Source organism: Lutjanus erythropterus, chromosome 8, assembly GCF_056507025.1.
Source record: "Lutjanus erythropterus isolate fLutEry1 chromosome 8, fLutEry1.hap2, whole genome shotgun sequence".
Taxonomy (NCBI): domain Eukaryota; kingdom Metazoa; phylum Chordata; class Actinopteri; order Lutjaniformes; family Lutjanidae; genus Lutjanus; species Lutjanus erythropterus.
Genome location: NC_139324.1, coordinates 4,704,733 through 4,726,792, shown reverse-complemented (window position 1 = coordinate 4,726,792; position 22,060 = coordinate 4,704,733). Strand labels below are relative to the sequence as shown.

Genomic DNA, 22,060 nt, shown 5'->3' with positions numbered 1-22,060 from the left:
TGTTGGGCGAACAACGATGGCGGGCGCGTATTCGTTTGCTCTGCTCGTCGAGCTCGAAGAAAACAACGTACCGAGACTGAAAAACAAATTAGTGAAATACTTTCAAAGTAAGAAATCGAAAGGTGGCGACTGTGAAGTTGAATATGACAATGGCAGCCGGACAGCGGTGGTGCGCTTCCGCAGAGAGGAGGGTGAGTTTGGCCATATAAACTAGACCGTCTAAGTTACTTTGGTCATTAAAAAACAAAAAGTAGTGTTCCCACGTTTTTATTACTTCACTGCTTTAATGAGTTTTTGTTTTTCACAGACCAGAAAAATGTTCTGGGGAAAGAGGCGCATCAGATCAGTCTGGATAAAGGCGTGTTGAAGATAACAGTCCGTTTACTGACAGATGAGACAACAACGGAGGTAAGTGAGCACAACATGTTACAATTAAAACTATATATTATTAACATTTGGTTGTAAAAAAGTGAAGAAACCATAAAAAGAAAAGATATCAGTGCTCATTCACTTCAGTCTTTATTTCCTGCCTGAAATGTGACTTGCAGTAAAACCTGACAGTGTTCAGTGACTTGCTCTGAATGAACACAAGAGAAAGAGAAAAGAGAAAGTTTTGTCATGCTGTCATTTTTTATACTAGTGCTGTATATCACTGTATCAGTGTTTAACATTCTAGTGTTGTGACAACCACAATATATCACATTCTGTCCTAATATTACTTGAAATAGCAATTATATTCCTCATTTGCTGGGGGTCCTTAGAACCCCCTCTTATGAACTGTAGTTCTTTATAGTGTGAGACAAGCTGTCAAAAAGAATAGAAAAGCTAGAAAGCTGTCAGTGTACAGCTTTCATCTGATTGGTAGTCATGTGCATAAATCTAGGGTGGTGCTGCATTTTGTGATTTATGGTCTGTTATCTTGGAGCATTATTGTGGAGGTTTTATTGTTTGAAGCATCAACTTCTTTACAAAGCAGCTGACATTTAGGGCACTGTGCCATGTGAAACTGGTTACATGAGATGCCAAAGTAATTAAAAAAAGAAATGATTAAAATATTTGTATTCTTTTCCTTTATACAGGAAGCTCCAGCTGATAAACTCAGCAAGAAATGTAAGTACTGATTGAGACAAATGTGGGTCATATTGAATTGATGAGTGATTGCTTCTTGGGTAGTCCTAACACACACACACACACACACACACACACACACACACACACACACAGAGAGTATTTTCTGTATTAAAAGGACACTGCTCCTTAAACAAGTTTTTAGCTGGCATCCCCTCATTTGGTACAGTATGTGGATGTGATGAAGGGAATTTATTGGAAAAATTTATTAAATAACATCAGTTTTATCCATTATCTGGTTTGCGCTGTAATTATCATGTCAATGTTTATTTTTAGGCAATATAATCTGCTAATAATATCCAGTGGTGGACTAAGTACTCAACCCTAGTACTTGAGTCAAAGTACAGATACTCCTCGTCAAATATTACTCAACTACAAGTGAAAGTTGCTCAATCAAAACCGTAGTTAGAGTACTAGAGTATTTTCTTTTAAAAAATACTGAAGTACAAATGACAAAGTACATTTTCTAATATCAGTACATTGCTGTATTGTTTTCACGATGCATTTACAGAACCTCGTAACTCTGAAACCACCTAATGATGCACTGACTTGTTTGTAGAACCACTCTGCTACACAAAGTCTATAGAAACACCTATAAAAACTTCAGTATAGAAATTCAATCAAAAACAAAAAGGACAGCTGTTGTTATTTTCTGACATAACTGTATTAAAATCACTGCATACAATTATATTGAAGCCAACTGTAAGGAGTTCTCCAAGTCTGTTTCAGGGCTTCAGTGACAGTATATACATTAATTATACAGTATTTTTTACCCTGATAAAAAACAATCTAGTATTACAAGCCTACCTGGAATTATTTTTCTTTTTAAATTATAACATCTGAGATTTAATTTAGTCTTTCTCCTGTCATCATCATTACTGAGTTTTGTTTGAATGAAAGAGGGAGAGCTTGCTTGATCTTGTTACAGAGCGTCTGGATGATGTATTTCTGTTTTTACATCAGTCCCAGTTGAGAGCGAGTACTGTGATTGGTTTCCTTCAGTGAGGAACACAGCGTGTGGCCATCTGCATTTTAGAAAAGAAAAAACAGCAACAGCTGACTTCAAAGCTATGATTAACCTAAAGGTAACAACAACCTTCCTAGAAATGTAGTGGAGTCAAAAGTACAAGATTTATCTTTGAAATGTAGTGGAGTGAAAGTCAGAAGTTTCCAATACTCAAGTAATACTCAGATACTCAAAAAATGTACTTAAGTACAGTACTCAAGTAAATGTACTTTGTTACTGTCCACCACTGATAATATGTAAATCATTTTGTGCATGCAGGTTTATGTGGGTAGTAAGTTTATTTATCTCTTTTCAACACTTTTCTGTGATGATTTAAACCTCGTGGCTCACTGTACAAAGCAGTTTAAGGTGAAAACAGGAGGCATTTTTTAACCCAGAAAGTGATGTTCTTCATTAGTAGAATGTAAGATCACTACACTTTTATGAGTCCAAAGGTGAAATCCTATCTGTGCATGTTGGCATGTTTTTCCATAAAAATCAAAAACAAGGCAAGGCTTTATTTGTATAGTACATTTCATACTCAGGGACAGTTCAAAGTGCTTTACAGAGTAGAAGAAATACTGTGAAGGTAAAAGATTTTCAAATACAAAAGTACACACAGAAGATACAAAAGTATCAAGTGAAACATGAGGAAAGAAAGCACAACAAATACTCCCACTTTTAGACACACACTGTGAGTGAATCTACATTTTTTCCTGAATTATTTTATCTCCTGTCCGTCCTGATTCTCTCTTGACCTGATATTAGATGTCCTTAGCCTAAAGCAGGGACTCAGTAACCTGTGGCTCCAGAGCTGCATGTGGCTTTCTTGCCCCTCTCCTGTGACTTTGACAAAATTCAGTCCGTATAAGTAGTAAAAGAAGTACACTTAACCCTGTATTTACTATAATTGAACATGTACTCAAACATGCACACAGGGTTGAACATTATTTCAGTGACAGTAAATGTATCCATGAATTCATCAGGTAAATATGTAGTAAAAGCCAAGGAATTAGACGTCACAAACCTTCAGCTAAACAGAACGTGGAGGTTGATCCAGGCAGAAAGCCTCCAAAAGTAAGTACTGCAGTTGATCACAAGTCCAGGATTAGATGTTGTATTGTGTCTGATTGAAAAAAATACCTTCCTTATAGTACTGTCAGTCTGATTTTCATTTCTGTTTTGACTCAAGAAACAAGCCACCATCTTTACACACACCCATTCTCAAAGCACCGATTGTCTTTTTGTTTTTAATTCTTCAAAATGATTCCATATTAATGTATTGCTGTTAGGCACTAAACTCGACAGTAAAGACTTCATCATTTTTCAGACTTTGTTAAATGTTGCTTTAATGATTTCTAATCATACATGGAACAACTTCGCTCATAAATGACTTTTGAGAGATGCAACATTGTGTTACATATTTGTTCTTGAACCAGTCTAGTTGTGCACACGTTTAGAGTAGCTTACTGTTAAACCTCAGCGTTTCACATAAATGCATGACATCAGCACGAATAAAGTTACTTTCAGTTTTGGTTCTCACCACATGCTTCACTCATACTCCCCCTCCCCCCTCTCCTCCTCCCTCTCTGTCTCCCTTTTTCTTCTGCTCAATTGTCGTCTGTTCCAGTAGTTGGTTATATATCATATAAACATCAGTGCGATCAACATAAATGTCCACAGCCCTGCAGTGTCTTAAGGTTTGAAGTTACAGTGAGGATCTATCTAAAATGCTGCTGAGTATCTCCCCTCCCTTCTCCCAGTCCTGTCAGTGCTGACAGGCTGCACAGACTGGTAGGACTCCTAGTGGTTAATCAGCTATAAAGACATACAAAAACAGGTCAACAAATGTTGATAACTTTGCAGTTTTCTTTGACAAGGTCATAAATGTTTTGTCAGATAATGATGAACGTTCAATAACTATGTAGTAGGGATGATAATGATTATCAATGATCGATTAATTTGTTATTAACGATTTAATTGATCAAGTAAAGATCTGAAATGTAACACATTGTTTTTATGAGTACGCTCCACATGTTGTCTTATATTCACACCTTTATGTCTTCATATGTTGCATTGGCCATGTAATGCTGTCAGAGAATCTACAATATGTTGCTGTGGAATTAAAGCTTTAATTGAAGGGGAAACAAAATGTTTCTGTTTTTTTAAATAACGATTAAGCAATTAATTTATATATTAATTACTTAGTTAATTTTACCAATGATTGATTAAGGAAAGTGCTTACAATATGCAACCATATTAGGTAGTATTGTGTGTCACTGAAACAAGATGAACTTTTCAGGCTGGCACAGCTACTTGAAACTGCCCCAAGAGGGAAACAGGAGGAAAGAAAAAAGAACACATTAATTTGTTTTTATGTGGAGAAATATTTTTGGGTTCCCACTGAAATAAATCTAATGTGTGGGAATAAACTTGCCACATTTTTTTTTTTTTATGGTTTGCTGTTGTTTAGTGTTACACTATCTCTCTTCAGTAAAGGACCAGTGTGTTGATTGACTGACCAGATGCTTCCACTCTGACTTCTTGAGGACAGAAATGAGTGTTTGTCCCTCATGTTGAAATCCTTTTAGGGCCTGACGTCACTGAGAGCTGCTTCCTGGCTCTCTTTCCATGCTGCTTGACACAGTGGGTGGGGTGAGTGGGTCCCAGGAACCACTGCTTTAGGAAAACGTGTGCAGTCACTTAACTATCATGTCTCATTTTCAGCAGATGTTTCTGTGGACAGCAAAAAGTCAAGGGCTGATGATCGCACACCTGCAGCCAAAGTTCAGACGGAGACGAAAGGCGGAGATGATGAGACAGCAGATGAGGAGCTCAGCTCCACTTCAGCTGTTTTAGGAAACGTTTCAGAAACGTTAAGCCAGGACTTTCTGGAGATGCTGGTGGAGAACATTTTAAAGGATTCTGACTCTCCATCTGCCTCCCAAACCTTCACTTTGGAAGTCATTCCTGACATCTCCTCTGCTGTGGTGACTTTCCAAAGTGGAAAAGGTGTTCATTGTGTGTGTGTGTGTGTGTGTGTGTGTGTGTGTGTGTGTGTGTGTGTGATTCCAAACATCTCAACAAATACAGAAGTTTTCATTTCCAAACCATAAAGAAGTGCCTGTATAATCTCCAGCATACCTCTGATGATTTTCAGGTTGTAAGATGAAACAACCTGCTACATAATACATTTCAGTTTGTTTTTGCAGAATTAAATTTGTATGAAAAAACATATTTATGACACGCCATGCACTGATAGACAGCTAATGAGTTAACCCGACCATTGCAAAGAGGCGTAACACTAAGCTGAATTACACCAATAAATTAGTTCTTGTGAGTGATTAGAAATGACTTTACTGATTCCTGCAGTTCTCAAGACCACTACTGTGCAACATAAGAACACAGAGACATCCTCACCCTGAATACTAGTAGCAAATATAAAATTCACACACATACAGGATGTGTATGCCAGAATATACACAAATTAATCAGTAATGTATTGACAGTAGAACCTGACAAACTGCTGTTATTCTTATACTTAAAAGGGACAGTTCAGTTTTTCCTCTAGACTGTAGTACTTATTTTTCCATTTGTAGTGTTTTGGTGTGAGTTGGCTAGTTTTGGAGATATTAACCATAGAGATGTCTGCCTTCTCTCCAGTATAATGGAACTAGATGACATTAGTCCTGTGATGCTCAAAGCGGTAAAAAAATTACATGAAAAAAACTACAATAATGTCTCTTTCCAGAGATCAAGACCTGGTGGCTCAAACTAATCCACAGACCTTGTTCTAAGCAGTGTCATGTAGGAACTACTGTCCTTCTGTAGTAGAATCTACTGGAACTATTTTCTTTTTTATAGAAAGAAAGTAGTTCCTATATGAAACTGCTCACAAGAAGGTCTTTGGATTATCTTCAGTAACCAGGTCATGATTTCTACAAAGAGACACTGGTTTTGAATTTTTCTAATGTATGTTTGTGGTGCTTTGAGCATCATAAGCCGAGTGTCATTTCATTCCATTATATTGAAGAGAAGGCAAACTTGTCTCTGGCCATGTTTGAAATTAGTGGTTTTCATCAAGATGCATTGTGTGAATCCTCATATCCAACTTAACATGACTCCCATACATCTGAAAGTCAGTTTGAAACAGTAAAACAAGCCAGATGATGGATCAATTGCCAATTTTTAAGGGGTTCGTCCCTTTAAATAAAACAGCATATAAGTTCAAATTTTGGTGTAAATGGTATTTTAGAGAAGCCCACTGCGTATACCTAACACTGGCTATAAATCACTGGTGTTTATGTACTATGTGCGGGAAGCGTGCTTCCCCCTAAGAAACAGAATTAACTTTTGTAGTTGTCCCAACAACTCCTCTTTCTAAAGGTCTTCTCAAGGCTCATGCATTTTTCTAGAAAGCCCAGAGAGATGTTAATTGTTCACAAAAGCGTGATTGTAACTACCTCAACTTTTTATCACTCTCTCACAGACAGGACAGATTTCATGACAACATGCCCCCGAAACAGGACGTTCACAAAGCAGGGCCTATCAGTCCAGCCTCTTGAAGCCACAGAGCAAGTTCTAGTTGAGGATCTACAGAATTTCAGTGAAGATCTCCTCCGCCTGTATTTTGAGAATGCAGGTGGGGATGTGGAAGATGTTGAGCTTAATGAAGAGGAACAGTCTGCCATCATCACCTTTAAAGACCATGAAGGTAGTACAGTTACAGTACATGTTAAATATTAGTGTGTCAATATACTTGTCTAATAAACTTCAAAGAAAAAACACCTAAATGAATTCTAGACAAAGTAATATTTGATTGTAATTTCTCTCCCTATAGCTGTTCAGAAAATCATGAAGAAGAAGCATTGCATCAAACAGGAAGAGATCAGAGTTTATCCTTTTTACAAATCTTTGGGAACAGCCCTCTATGGCAAAGACAAGCCACCATTCAAACTCCCTGCTGCCATCTCTGAACCCATCGACGATGCTCTCTGGAGATACCTAAAAGACAATCAGTCAGCTGCCAAGACCATTCAAAGTCACTTGGAAAAACTCTTCTGCAACGTGAACCTCAACCAGTCTACTGTGCGGTTGAACCCTGTGTCTTCACTACTACAGCAAAAGGATGCCAAAGCTGTCATCAAAGAGTGGGGGGATAGTGTGAAGTCAGCCTTTGCACAAGCTCTGTCAAAATTCAAATCCCTGAAGCTTCAGCCTGAGTCAGAAGTATGGGAAGAGTCTGAGGTGGCGATCAGACAGATGCTACTAAATGAGAATGTGGTTTTAGTGTCTGATAAAGCCAGTGGTGTCTTATCAGTGGCAGGCCTTGTGGCTGATGTCAACAGAGTGGAGCAAGGTCTTTATGAAGTCATGAATAAGATTTGTAGAAAGGTGCAGAGGGAGAAATCAAGTGTAACCCAAGAGATCAAAGTGTCACCATCGATTTTCCACATCTTGTGTCAAGATGGTCTTCAGGACAAGCTGTTAAGTGTGTACCCAGAACTCAAAATGTCCTTCAGTAAAGATAGTCCGGATTTGATGGTAACTGGCTTAAACCATGAGATTTTGGAAGTAAGCAAAGTTATTTATAATGAAATGTTTGCATTAAAACGCCAGAATATAGAAATAGATAACTTTGTGCTTGACATGTTGAAGGATGAACAACAAGAAGAGCTGACAGATGTTCTCCTCACATCTAATGGAATAAATGCAGCATTTGACATCAATGCAAACAGGGTGCAGCTCCTTGCTGTTTCTGACAGAGATCTGAAAGATGCTGAAGACCATCTTGTAAAGCTGCTAATATCTCAATACATTGCTGCTGAAGACAGTAATGTCCTGAAGATGCCAGAGTGGAATCACCTGGTCAGTCAGTTAGAAACTGAAAACGACAAGCCATGCAGGAGAATTCGAATCAACACCACTGGTCCACAAGTTGTGGTGTCTGGCTACAAGGACAGTGTCACAGCAGTTAGCAGTAAACTTGATGAGTTTTTAACGCAGAATGCTCAAGTGGAAGAAACTGTTGTTGTCCGGCCCAATGCCATAGTTGAATACATTAAAAAAGGTAACTTGATTTGTTTGAAGCACATGAATATCAAAGTGGTGGTGTCTTTCAGAAAGGAGGCGATCTGCCTAAGTGGTTCTAGGGTTGATGTTGCAAAGTGCAAGACCTTGGTTGATACGGTGATCTCTTCTGTGATCTTTGAAAGTTTAGAAGTCACTGTGCCTGGAGTGAAGAAGTCCTTCCAGAGTAAAGAAACTATGTATGTCACCTCACTCTTTAGTGAAACTGGCTGTCTGGTCCAGCTTGTTGATGAGACTAGTGATGGACAGAATGACTTGGTCCAAAGACCAGTACCAAAACCTGTATACCAGCTTCAGACATCTGATGGAGTGGAAATAGCTGTTTCCAAGGCAGATATGTGCAGCTATCCAGTGCATGCAGTAGTCAATGCTTCTAATCAGGACTTGCAACATAATGGAGGTCTTGCAGGAGCACTTCTTAATGCTGCTGGCCCTCAGCTGCAGGATGAATGTGACAAAATAATTAGTTTGAATGGACCGCTCAACCCTGGAGACTGTGTGATAACTGGGGCAGGAGGTCAGCTTTGTTGCAAAAAAGTCATCCATGCAGTGGGACCCATGTTTGATCAAGCTAAACCCCTGAAGGCTCAGGCGCAGTTGAAAAGAGCTGCTAAAGGAAGCTTAGAACTTGCTGAAAGGTATGGCTGTGTTTCTGTGGCTCTGCCTGCCATCAGCAGAAACCTTGGCTTTCCTCTTGATCTGTGTGCATCTACCATCATCAAAGCAGTCAAGGAATACTGTGATGACAAATATGATGACAACACCGTAAGGATGATCCATTTTGTGAACAATGAGGATGGCGCGGTTCAGGCTATGGAAGCAGCTGTCAGACAGGTGTTTGGAAATAATGGTGTCAGTCATGCTCCACAGACTCTTCCTGTCAAAGCTGCAAAGGCTTCAACTGTGAAACATGTTGTATCTGACCCAAACTGTTTGGGTCAAGTGCAGACCAAAGAGGGCTTGGGCATCACTTTGATGAAAGGAAATATCGAGAATGCCAAGGTAATTTGGATTTTATTTTATTGTACAGATTACTTGAGTATGTAGCATTAACTATTGAGCCTATCCTCTAACTCTGGAGTATCTCCATAATTGAACGTGGTCTTAAAGGGCTTGACTGATTCTTTTCTGGCTGAGTCTTGCAGCACTGATTCTTGACTTTTCTATTATCTAAAAAAAGATGTTGTAAAATGAAGAACTGATAACATTCTGTTAACACATTCTCAGACGGAGGTGACCGTGAATACTGTGTCTGAAGATCTTGCACTGAACAGAGGGGCAGTTTCAACCGCCATCTTGCGCGTGGCTGGACCCAAACTTCAGCAGTTGGCAAGTGAACAAAGTGAAGACGTAAATGTCGGTGACATCATTGTTACTGATGGCTGCAAGCTGAATAGCAAACGAGTCTTTCATGCAGTCACACCTCAGTGGGACAATGGACAAGGCACAGCTCAAAAGGTAAAGTAGGCGTTACATCATGTATGATACAGTATATGTTAAATTACTTCAAAGGTCAAAACACTTCATAAGGAATATAACTCACATCTACAGTTTGCTTCTATTACCTTTCTCTTTCTCATTCAAAACAGTTCCCTGCACATTTATCATATTGACATATTGCTTTCAGCCCAATGTGCCGTCACAAGTCATATCTTTGTTACAGAACCTGATAAATGGATACAAGAGAAGTGCAAACTTTCAGAGTCTTACACCTAGATATTAATAGCATTCATGCTTTGCCTTCCAGACCTTGAGTGGCATTTTCAAGGAATGCTTGAACAAGGCAGAGACCAGTGGTCTGACCTCCATATCTTTTCCCGCCATCGGCACTGGAAATCGGGGTTTCCCAGAAGACCTTGCAGCCTCATTGATGTTGGATGAAATCTTAGCATTTAGCAGCAAGAAACAACCTCAGCATCTGAAGAAGGTCGTGATCATACTTTACCCAGGAGACGCACCGACTATCCAGGTAAGAAAAGAAAATGTATTGCAGTATTTTAATGCCCCAAGCTAAAATTTGACATTAAAATGAATGCAAAATTGGGATCTTATATTAGATTTGGTTGATTTGAAACCTCAACGGAAATCAACACAGCAGCAGGAGACAGCAAAGAAGCTGGCTATCTTGCTGAGGAGCTGGTGGTGTGTAGTCTGTTGCGTGCAACAGCTCACTGATGCTTTGCTCATGTATGGGTACAAAGTAGTAGGCAGTCCCTGGCCTCTCATGAAGCTTTACCTCTTTGGCAAGACTGATCGGCACTGCAGTCATGTATCTGCGATACACACTCCACCTTTGGATCTCAGCAGTAACCTTCCAATTCTGTTGAAATTGAAACAAACACGATTGTCTCTTGACTTGTTGTCCCTCATATTGTGCCAGAGGACATTTGCAAAATGCTTTTTCTCAGTTTTCCCCTGAAGTGCCGTAGGATGTCTTTTAAAGATCAAGTATATAAAATCTCAGGGGATCTCTTGGCAGAATATCGCAGAAAAGCACATGAAAACAGGAATTGTCTCCTGAAAATCATGAATGAATGAATTATTGCGTTTTCATTACCTTAGAATGAGCTGTATATTTACACAGAGGCCGTGGATCCTTTTCAATGGGTTATCCAAGGTTGACCACCATGTTTCTACAGTCACCCAGAATGCATCATGCCTTTCAAATTTTGTGTGAGATTCACAGTCACTGTAGGCTCTCCTTCACTTCAAGTGGAATGAGAGGTTGAGATTAGTGGTATTCAGTCAGTTGCAATCTACAGCCTCACCACTGGTTGCCTCTTAGTCCTGCACGCTGGTCTTTTGGGTCCTCATGACTGAAGTGCTCGATCGGTTGCTTCTTGTAATGCATAAAAATGATCCCTGTCCAGAAACATGAAAATCATAAGATTGCTCTGACTGTTTCATACAAAAGCCACCAGTTGAATACCTTCTAAGTGAACTAGCGACAGCAGGACATATTCACTTGGCATTAACAGTCACTTAATAAAGCTCTGATATAGCTGTAGGATAGTAAACAGTAAACTGTGAGGCTGTTATAAAGAGAAAAAAAATAAAAACTTTAACTTTGGATGCATCATATTCTGTAAACCCTGCGTGGGAATGTCTATGATTAAGTGTATGATTCTTCTGCTTTACTGTAACATTTCTGAGTGTTTTCTTATCAGGTATTTCTGTGATTGTGTTGACAGGTTTTTAGTGATGAATTTAAGAAGAGGTTCCCCAGTACCTCTGTTCCCACACCTCCTCCTCAAAGTTCAGGTGGGCAATTTTGTTACAATATGTGTAATATGTGCCATTACAATGTAATGCTGTGTTTTAGAAACGTGTAAAAATTCAAATAAAATTGAAATAACTGTCTCCATTATGGAGTGAATCACTGTAAATGATCTACTTAATGTGTTTCTGGGCTGCTGTTAATTCTTAATTTGTGTCTGCTGCTTCAAGGTCCCTTCTCTAAAGTTGTCTCGAGCTCAGGAATGTACGAGACCAAAGTGGGAAATGTGGCTGTGCAGGTGCTCACCGGAGACATAACCAAGGAGACCACTGATGTCATTGTCAACTCCTCCAATGACAGCTTCTCTCTTAAGTCAGGTAAATGATTTAATACTTTTCATACCTTAAATATGTCATCTACCCCTCTATGTATTTCCCTTACACATTTGTATATATTCTACACTTTACTGCTTGTTGCAGTCGTCTCAGTACTTGTGCTGTGTGCACTGACAGTAAAGTTTGTTCCAATCTAAAAAATGTGTGTGTGTGTGTGTGTGTGTGTGTGTGTGTGTGTGTGTGTGTGTGTGTGTGTGTGTGTGTGTGTAAAATACTTTATATTAATTTGTGTCTTCCGTTTCTCTAGGAGTATCAAAGGCCATTCTGGATGCTGCTGGTCAGGCTGTTGAAGCAGAATGCCAAACCCTCAGTAAGAAACCAAACACACTGTAACAATTTTCTTGCTTTGTAATGACATGGATACCAAATGAACAATCAATTATTGTTCTGTAATCATAGCTCAGAATTGTTCAGAAGTGTGACCTGAATAGATACACCTATAGTTGTCAAGGTCCAGATGCATTCAGATCCACTGTCTACACCTTTAGGTGCCCAGCCCCACCCAGGCATGATAATGACCCAGCCAGGCAACCTCAAGTGTAAGAAGATCCTCCACCTCCCTGGACAAAATGACATCACAAAAATCAACAAGGTTGTGAAAGAAGCGCTCCAGATGTGTGTGAAAAACTCACACACTTCTGTCTCATTTCCTGCTATTGGCACAGGTGAGATTCATCAGCAGAATGTGGTGTTTATTAACTGTAAAATCATGACGTTGATCCTCAAACCCGTCTCACTTGATGAGTTTGTACATAAATAAAACACCAACTCTTGAGGATTGGGACAAAACATGTCCTACCTAAAACCATTGAAAATTAATATTAATCCTACACTGTAATTCCAATTTTTGGTAATAATTTATTCTTTAAGGAAATAAAATAAATAACTGTCAGATTTTTACAAAAACATGACTTTAAAAAGGTTTAGTTTAGGGATGTCAAAGTTAACATGTCACACACAGTCATTTTAACGCTACCAATTTTTTGACGCGTGATTAATGCACGTTCTGTTATACTGGCCCGACCCGTAGTTTGAATCAGCAGCTGGAAATATCAGCTTGCAGTTGCAAAGACGTGATCTTCTTTCAAACAACAATGTAAACAGGCTTGTCTATTTAGACAACTGGTTCAACGCAAAGAAATAGAAGTATATGAGGAGAGAGTGCTGCTCAAACTGCAGCTCCACCTGAAATCAGGTAAGAGTAAAAATAAGTCTGACCCACAGCAAAGAGAGAGAGGGAGAGAGCATGTGTATCTGGACAGATGTGCAGACTTGATATAAAAACTTTTTTACACTCATGAATCATAATGTTACTGTACACTTCTTTGGTGTGTGACTTTTTACTTCAAGTCCAATTTGTTTACTTTTAACTACTTAATCATTTCATGCTGATTGATCACAACAGCGAGGGAGGAGAGACGAGCTGCAGAGAGGAGGGAGGGAAGGGAAGCGAGTGTGTGAAGTACCAACCGATATAAAAACTTTAATGATGATGAATCCTGATGTTACCGTACAGTTTTGCAGACAATTGCACAAGTCCCTCCAATCCGAGTCCCAAGCAAGTATCAAGTAATTCGGTCCAAGTCTCAAGCAAGTCCCAAGTTTTTTTGTCATGGGCAAGTCAAGTCAAGTCAAGTCACAAGGTTATGTTGAGTCAAGTCGAGTCAAGTCACAAGGTTGTCGAGTCAAGTCAAGTCAAGTCAAGTCACAAGGTTATGTCGAGTCAAGTCACAAGGTTGTCGAGTCAAGTCAAGTCAAGGCGCAGATTATGTCAAGTCAAGTCTCTCACTATTGTTTCTCATCCAAAAAAGAGCATGCAGTCTCGTCTGCATGGATTAAAGCATAAAGCTGTTAATTTGATCTATTCTTACATTACATGTTTGATCATTTAGACCAAGGTAGATGGGGAAAGGCTACATTCCAATAAAGATGTGACATGTTTCAAACAAACTTGTAGTTTTTGTATCCAAAGTTGACCACTTTTGGGACACTCGCCGTTGCCATGATTCCCGCCGAAGGGGGGAGACTAACAGTAGTCAGGTCTGTTGTCCTGGGCCCAGGTTGGAGGGTGCAGGGGCTGCCAGGACCAGAGATAAAGAAACTATATACTTCTATTTCTATATCTATGGGTGGGACCTCATTAAATTATGGAGTAATTATTTCAAATATTTCAAAACAGGCCTATTTGTAGAAAAAAAATATATAATATTTGAGTTATCATAATAGCCCCCCCCCCCCCACTTGTCCTTAATATAGTGAAGCGGGCACGCGCGGGGGGAGGAGAGAGAGGAGAGAGCAGCAGTCAGGTGAAAGAGTGATGCGGGAGGGGCTCGTTTGTCGTGTCTCAAGTCGAGGGGAGTCATTAATCTTGTCTCAAGTCGAGTCGAGTCTCGAGTCTCTGACCCTCCAAGTCCGAGTCGAGTTGCAAGTTGTCAAATTTGCGACTCGAGTCGACTCGAGTCCGAGTCTCTATGACTTGAGTCCAATTGTCTGCAGTTTTGTGGTTTAAACACTCCAGATAAAAATATCTTTTGCCGTAAAGGCCAAACTGACAGATGCTCGTCTCCTCCACAAAACGTTTGCCACTGCGCTGCATTATTGTAAGTCATGATGAAGAGCCCAGACTCTCTCTCCTCTTAATCTCCTAAGTGTGTGTTGGTGTTCAGTTTCCTATCTGCTGTGGTCTAAAACATCCTCACAGATGTAAACTGTCAGAGTGACATTAATGTAAATGATCCTGCTGCATTAATACAAAAACACTGTTTCATCTTTATATAGACTGAGCTGAATAAAGGTGAGGATTTTTCTCCTCGGAGGACAATATTTTATTAAAGAAATTTAACCATTAACAATAATAATACTGAATATGCATATAAATGGTAACCGCTTCCTAAAATACAGCTGGTTCTGTGAAATTTTAAATCTGAAGCCTGCAGTGCGCTATAGAAGCTGCAATTGACTATTTCTATTGAAACTTTCAGTGCATTTGGCCTAAATGTTAAATTGAGCAGGTCAGTATGCTCAGCAGTGCCTGATGGACTTGGGTTTGTAATATTATTATATGACCATATGTTTTATGCCAAATGCAGTGCCTTTGAGGGTTTCTGGACAATATTTGTGATTGTTTTTGCTTAATATCCCTTTAAGGTACATTTTGAACAAATAAAAAATGCATGATTCATTTGTGATTAATCGTGATTAACTAAGGACACTTGTGATTTATCATGATTAAATATTTTAATCAATTGACAGCACTAGTTTAGTTTTACCCTAATGACCCCCGTCTCAACTTCCTGGTTTAAAAAATGCGAGAATACTGCTTTTTCAAGAAATTCATGAAATAATATTATAATACATATATTATATTATACCACTGTGACTTTTTGTTTGTCTGACAGAGTTGACAAAATTCAGTTTGAAGCCATAAAAAAAGAAAAATGTAATTACTATAAGGTTGGCCCATTACAAGGTTGAACAGAGTTTGATCATAATTGAAGAGTAAAAATCAAATTCCTCTGAAAAAACTGTTTTGTCCCAGTTCTAAAGAATGAGTGAAAACTCATTCAACAATCAACTTGGATTTTGTATTCAGAGAGATTTTCTTCTTCCTGAACATGGATGTTCATGCTTCATATTCCTTTCTTAAACATCTCTTACATTTTTTTCGTCAGATTCAGCAAACACTTATAAACTTCAGATAACTGTGTAAGTTATCCACCTGTGCATATTTGAGTGTGCATGCATGACACTTGTAATTTAGCATAATTAACACCCCAGTAATACCAAGGCTGTGCTTCCTGCTCCACACAGGAAGTTTCATTCATGGAAATAGTATCAAAGAGAAAAAAGAAGAACTTTATGAGATTGGAGTTTGACATCCTGCTTTCAGAGATCCATAAAGGAAAATCTGTCATTTTAACAATTTTTCATCACAGAGACAAAGACAGAATAAGTGAGGACGTTCACTTTGACAGAGACCTCTGAAACCTGCATGTGCAGATATATGACCAATACACCTTACAGCAAGTAATAATGGATGAATGAATGATGAGAGGCTTCATGTGTAAATTTACAGTTATAATTGGAAATGTAGTCAAACAGGATAATGTCGACATAATTATGAATTTTAAGTTGCAGTTGAAATGTCTCCAGATTAATGAAATATACAGTCATTAGTGAAAACCTTTGGTTTGGATACCAGCAGACTGACTGCACATGACTCTACAACAAGTCTGCACTCCTCGGAAATTGTGTTTGTATCTGAAAGAAAATTTAAAATATGAGAAAATTGGTGAATGCAACAAGTTCTCCTAAACCACTCATACACACCACTTCAGAACAAATCTGTTCGTATGAGTGGTTCTTGCATGAGGCCCAATGATCACAGTCAGGACAGTGTGTTTAATGTGTTTTTATCGTCTTTTACAGTCTGCTTATATTCAGATCATGCTTTTCTACCCTGCTGCAGACTTTGATTTTCATAAGAGTCTGTAATGTGTGCTTTAACATTTTAGGTCAAGGAAATGTACAAGCAAGGCAGGTGGCAGATGCCATGTTGGATGCAGTGATTGATGTGTCGAGCCAGAATACTTCCAGCACCCTGAAGACAGTCCGGATAGTTATTTTCCAGGCCCCCATGATAAAAGAGTTCTACAGCAGTATGCAACAAAGAGAGGCCAGTGATCCTAAAGATAAATCAGATAAATCAGATAAATCCTGGGGAAGCACAGTGTTCAAAAGCATCAAAGGTAAGTCCAGTGAAGAGAAGAAGTTTGGTCTTCATGTTCCTTATTCCATAATCAATTTTAAGGTCACGTTTTAATGTATTTGTATTTCAGCATTTTTCATTGGAAGTAATGAAAAGCCAAAGAAAGAAGAGGATTTTGTCATTGAGGCTTTGAAAGTGAAACCTGCTTGTTTCCACATCTGTGGTGAGTCACAGGCCAAAGTAGACCGAGCCAAGGACTGGATCAACGACCTGGTGTCCTCAGAGCAGCACAGCTTCTCCATTTCAGACAGCGGCATCCTCAGCCTCTCTGACACAGACCTCCAGCGCATTGCTGACATCCAGAGGATCCTGGGCGTGAGTATAAGGACTGACAGGACGAAGAACGTACCCTCAATCACCATCGAGGGGCTCAGCCAAGACGTACTCAAAGCCAGCACTGAGATCAGTGAGATGGCGAGGATGGCGAGGGTGGAGGAGGAGCTGAAGAGGAAAGTGGATCTGGCCAGCACAATGGCAGAGTGGCAGTACCAGCAGCAGGGGTCTCAGTTTCAGAGTTTTAATCCCAAAACAAACTACGAGCTTGAGGAAGCATTGGAGAAGAATCAACCAAGAGTAAAAGTCACCATCCAGGGTCAAGACTACACAGTCCACATGCCAAATGGACCTGCCACCAATACCCAGGGACATACCCTCGAGATAAAGCGCATTGACAAAGTCAAAGGTATCTTACCTGAAACAGCTGTCATAGCCCTACTTCTACTACCTGACATTCACAGGAGGAGTGTGTCTTTATTAGAAAGCCAGAACAAAGTGCATTTAAACCAGATTTAAGTTAGATAAGTCACTTAAGTTCTTAACAAGTTTTACAAGTTTTAGCATGCTTTTGTTATCAACATAGTTGAATAAATTGGAGGTGCCAGGAGTAATAAAAATGAAATGTTTTATATCTGGTAGATGATGAATTGCCTGCGACCTGGGAGACCATGCCAGCCAGCTCCACAAGTCACTCTGTGGTCATCCAGGCTGGGACACAAGAGTACACTGATGTGGACAAACTGTTCAAGGCCTCATGTGGAAGCACCATTCTCCAGGTAGACTACATTTAACATGAACTGTATGTAATGAATAAGTCTAGCTGTCACGTCTCCATCACCATGTGTTCATCATCTAACATTTCCTTTTCCTTCCTTTTAGATTGAGAGGATCCAGAACCCCACATTGTGGAAGGGCCTGGAAATCAAAAAGCGTGAGATGGATCAGAGAAACAGTCATCAGAACAACGAGAAACGTCTCTTCCACGGCACCGCCGAAGACACTGTGGCCCATATCAACGAAAACGGCTTCAACAGGAGTTACGCAGGAAAGAACGGTGAGAAGTTTATTTTGAAACTGTGGGACACTTTGATCAGACACTTCTTTAGTCTCTATTGAAAACCTCAAAACAGTTCCAGTATAATCTCTACAAACGGATGTTTGAATATGTAGAATCTGCAGGCAAGGGACAAGATTCTGGTATCAGAGGACATTTTTGAAAGAAGTTAGTTGACATTCGGATACTTCTGAATATTTCCAAGGATACAAGGAGATTGATTTATCCTCAAAGCAAGGTTGTACACTGTAAAAACCAAAGGTTATCCAAGCTTAAATATTAGTTAGTATTACGTGTGCTCTTTGATCACAGTTAAATTAAAATTCATGCATTAATTAAGCCAACTTGAAGATTTTCAGGAACTGCAAATCACAATTTTTATTATCCCCTCTCTTTGCAATAAGTTAACAGAACTGAAAATATTTTAAGTATAAAAATATGTTATTTCATTTTCAATAAATGTAATATTGTGATAAATAAAATAGGTTTTTAAAATATTTGTGTTTTAGGGATCCTTTTTCCTCATTTTTAGAAAATTATGAGTTTAAAAAACTCTAAAGAAAATTCTAGTGGCACTCAACATTTTTAAATCAATAGAACCTCCAAACAAAAGTTACTACTTACTACAAATAATTGATTGAAGAGTGTTTGGTTTTACAGTGTATAGTCACATTTTGATGTTCCTTCTTTGATTGATTGATTATAGTTTGCCTAAGGAGATAAAAATTTTAAAAAATGTTGAACAGACTAATTATTTAAAGCATTTCAGTTTATTATTCATCTAATTCACTTACATAATAATATGAGTGAATTATAGCAACTATCTCACAGACAAACTCAGTAACTTTCTACTGTTCTGTTTCAGCCACTGCTTTTGGCAGAGGCACATACTTTGCTGTCAATGCTAATTACTCATCCAGCGACACCTACTCCATACCCAATCAAAAAGGGGAGAAGCGCATGTACCTCTGTCGAGTGCTGACGGGGGATTTCACCACTGGAGATAAAGACATGATCGTACCACCGGCCAAAGACACCACTTCCTTTCACAAGTATGACAGCGTTGTGGACGATGTGACCAACCCCAGCTTGTTCGTAACCTTCCATGACAGCCAGGCTTATCCTGAATACTTGATTACATTCAAGTGACACAGCCATACACTGAGATAACAAAAAACAGACTTAGATTTGACACTGCCTTACAACAAACAATTCTCTGCTAATTTTCAACTGATATATGTATTATTTTGTATCTAATCAAGACATTTAGTTTAAACTTAGAATGAAGACAATAACACAATTATGTTCTGGTTTACAAGCAACCAACAATGATCAGGGTCATTTATAGATGTATTACAGGTCAGACCCACAATGTGCCTTGAAATTATCTTTGTGAATGTACTGTACAATAATCTTGCAAGCATGAATACAATGTGTTGTGTAACTGCTTCACTTTGAGCTGATGGAAAGCACCTGATCTATTCCAGGAACTGAAGGATGATACAAGCTTGTCTGTTTACGTTTGTCTGAATCAGGTTACAGTCACTTTCACTTTTGGGAAGTAACATTTAAACTTATCTGCTGCTGTTCCTGTAAACAAATAAAAGTTGATACAAGCACACTGCAACATGTTGATTGATTTCTGTGTGATTAATGTAAAGGGAATATAAAATCATATCCTCCCATAAGTCTTTGACACATCCACAAAAACAATGAATACCTGATCCTTGTGTCTCATTACATCAGAAACAAATATAGATCAACCACCATCTTTTTTGTGAAAGTGGTGTCATTTTGTGCAGTATGTGCAATAAGTAAAAATCATTGGAATGCAATACTGTGCTATAATTTCAACAAAGTTTATAAATGTATCAGCTCTATTGAGATCAGTCACTTTTTCAAGCTCTTGCATTGAAGTTTGCCTATAAATGTCATTCCATTAGCAAAACATACATATGACTGTTGCTGCTTGTGAGTGTGACAGTATTAATGAGAGGCCAGGAAATCAGACTTTTTTTAAAATTATTAACACAATAATACAATACAAACTCTCATAGAGGAAAACGCATAACTATGATTCATAAATGTCTTCTATAGTATAATAGAACAAATAAACCAGGGGGCATATAAATTATAGCTTAATACAAACTATAAAAAGTAAATAAATTAAGAATATAATAAATAATGAACTAATGAATAACTAAATACAGAAACAGATGATCAACAATGACACTGACATAATGCAGTAGGTGGGAAAAAAAGGAGCTAAACCATACAATGAAAAATAGCTTAAAACAATGATTTAGAAATCTGATGAGAAATAATTCTAGCCACCTTCCGGTCTTTTAATCTAAGTAATGCAGAATAATACATTTGACTTTGTTCATAAAACAGGAGAATGAGGGTTTGTTACCTCTTCATTTAGTGGATGTGATATTTGGCTAAAAGTATGACTATATTTATGATGCTGGAGTTAGATGGGCTTAGATTATCCATATAAAATAAAATGTGAGAAATACTTAATGAAGGAATATTGAATTTAACAGATAACCAATTTCTGATATTTAACCAAAAATGTTGTGTATAATGACAGGAAAAGAACAAATGCTCCAGGGTTTCATCATCAGAATTACAAAAAGTGCATAGATCAACATCGAACTTAAATCTTCTCTTAAGAAACTGGGCTACTAACTTTAGACTTTAGACTTAAATGTAGGGTCTTTCAATTAAAACTCGAACATTTACACTTAAAGCCACTGAGGGGTGGACAGGGAGAACTTGTTTGGACGCGTGTTCTTGGCAACAACAATAATCCAATGTCCAATACGCCGGTTTCTTTGGGTGCGGTGACCCATTTATTTTCAGCTGTGCTCACCTTCACACAGGTAAATCATTATACGTCGATTTTGTTTTCTCTGTCCGGTTTCCATCACAGGCAAGTATCCGTTTAACAGTTTCAGTTCTAATACATTGTCCAACAATCTTCCATGCTGCCACACACACGGTCAAAAAACTGTTTGCTTGCCCCTGTTCACACACCCCCTGCTAATCAGCTTCACCTTACCTATATACCTGTGTTTCTGACCTCGTGCTCCACCCCGTGTTCACACAACAAAACTGCATTTTACATATAATTATCTTTACAAGAAGTAAAACAACCAAAAATATTACTGTGGCTCCAATAATGAATTTTGAATGAGCATTACTCTTTAATGGATTGATTGTCTATATTGGGCAGTTTCTTGAATAAAGCTCTATTATAATCATGGTGAATGTTTTGTTTCATGGCATCATTAATTAACTTGTTGTTGCACTTAAGTTGCAAGTCATTCACTTTTAAAGCTGGTATTGATGCCATCACAGAATATAAAAGGGTATTTCTGATTGACTGAACCAAAGATAGAGGGATCACTTTGCAAACCTTCTTGAAATCCTCATAGGAACCTCTTACATTATATTTCTCTACAAAGGCTGAGAAATTCAAAAGATTTCCATTACAATCTAGTAAATCTTTCACAAGTATAATACCCTTTTCATAACAGTCACAGACTTGTTATCTCTCAGCTTTATTCAAATGATGACCTCTGTTGGGCTCTCTGGTTCCACCTGTAGGTGTTACTGCAGACCTACCACCCTGCTGACTATTACCTCCTGAGCAAAGTTTGAAAATCCTCCACAACAAGTCAAAGTCCTGCATTCAAAACCTTGCCTGAAAAAGGTATGTAAGTATGATCAGCAAAATGTAAAGTATGAAAAGTAAAAACTCATTAATCGTCAGTGTTATTCTATTACATATGATGTTCATGGATTAATATTGTTGCTACAGTAAGGTGTATGTTGCATTTTACTGCTGTGGATGTTTAAGGTGGAGCTCATTTTAACAACTTTATACTGTTGGGTAGTTTAACCTACAGCAATGCAACATATTCTAGATGTTTATCATATGTTTGTCCTGATCACACATCTCTTAAAAGACAACTTTTCATGAGCTCAGAAAAACAGCCCAGCTTCAAGTTGTGGGTTTATGTATATATATATACATATATATGTATGTATGTATATATGTATGTATGTATGTATTCTTACTTACCTTATTTTGAGTGATTTAAGCTTGCTTGAATTGTCA

General features: G+C 38.4%; 1 protein-coding gene across 1 annotated transcript; it reads left to right on the top strand.

Moving 5' to 3' along the window:
• Nucleotides 1-13: 13 nt before the first annotated feature.
• On the top strand, nt 14-19,561 carry LOC146322323 (protein mono-ADP-ribosyltransferase PARP14-like). The gene is made up of 17 exons (XM_084724269.1): nt 14-191; nt 308-408; nt 1,080-1,110; nt 4,862-5,146; nt 6,624-6,848; nt 6,975-9,226; nt 9,452-9,682; nt 9,972-10,193; nt 11,416-11,485; nt 11,672-11,818; nt 12,084-12,146; nt 12,325-12,501; nt 16,351-16,584; nt 16,675-17,286; nt 17,520-17,656; nt 17,760-17,934; nt 18,800-19,561. The coding sequence occupies exons 1-17, from the start codon at nt 17-19 to the stop codon at nt 19,081-19,083; spliced, it is 5,421 nt and encodes a 1,806-aa protein (XP_084580395.1). The 5' UTR covers nt 14-16; the 3' UTR covers nt 19,084-19,561.
• The last annotated feature ends 2,499 nt before the right edge of the window (nt 19,562-22,060 follow it).

What these genes read in the sequence shown, in the direction of transcription:
- LOC146322323 (XM_084724269.1), top strand. Translation starts at nt 17, where the DNA reads ATGGCGGGCGCGTATTCGTTTGCTCTGCTCGTCGAGCTCGAAGAAAAC. An exon ending in GAAATATCGAGAATGCCAAG is followed by an intron (nt 9,227 to 9,451) that starts GTAATTTGGATT and finishes ACACATTCTCAG; the next exon opens with ACGGAGGTGACCGTGAATAC. An exon ending in ATTTCCTGCTATTGGCACAG is followed by an intron (nt 12,502 to 16,350) that starts GTGAGATTCATC and finishes TTAACATTTTAG; the next exon opens with GTCAAGGAAATGTACAAGCA.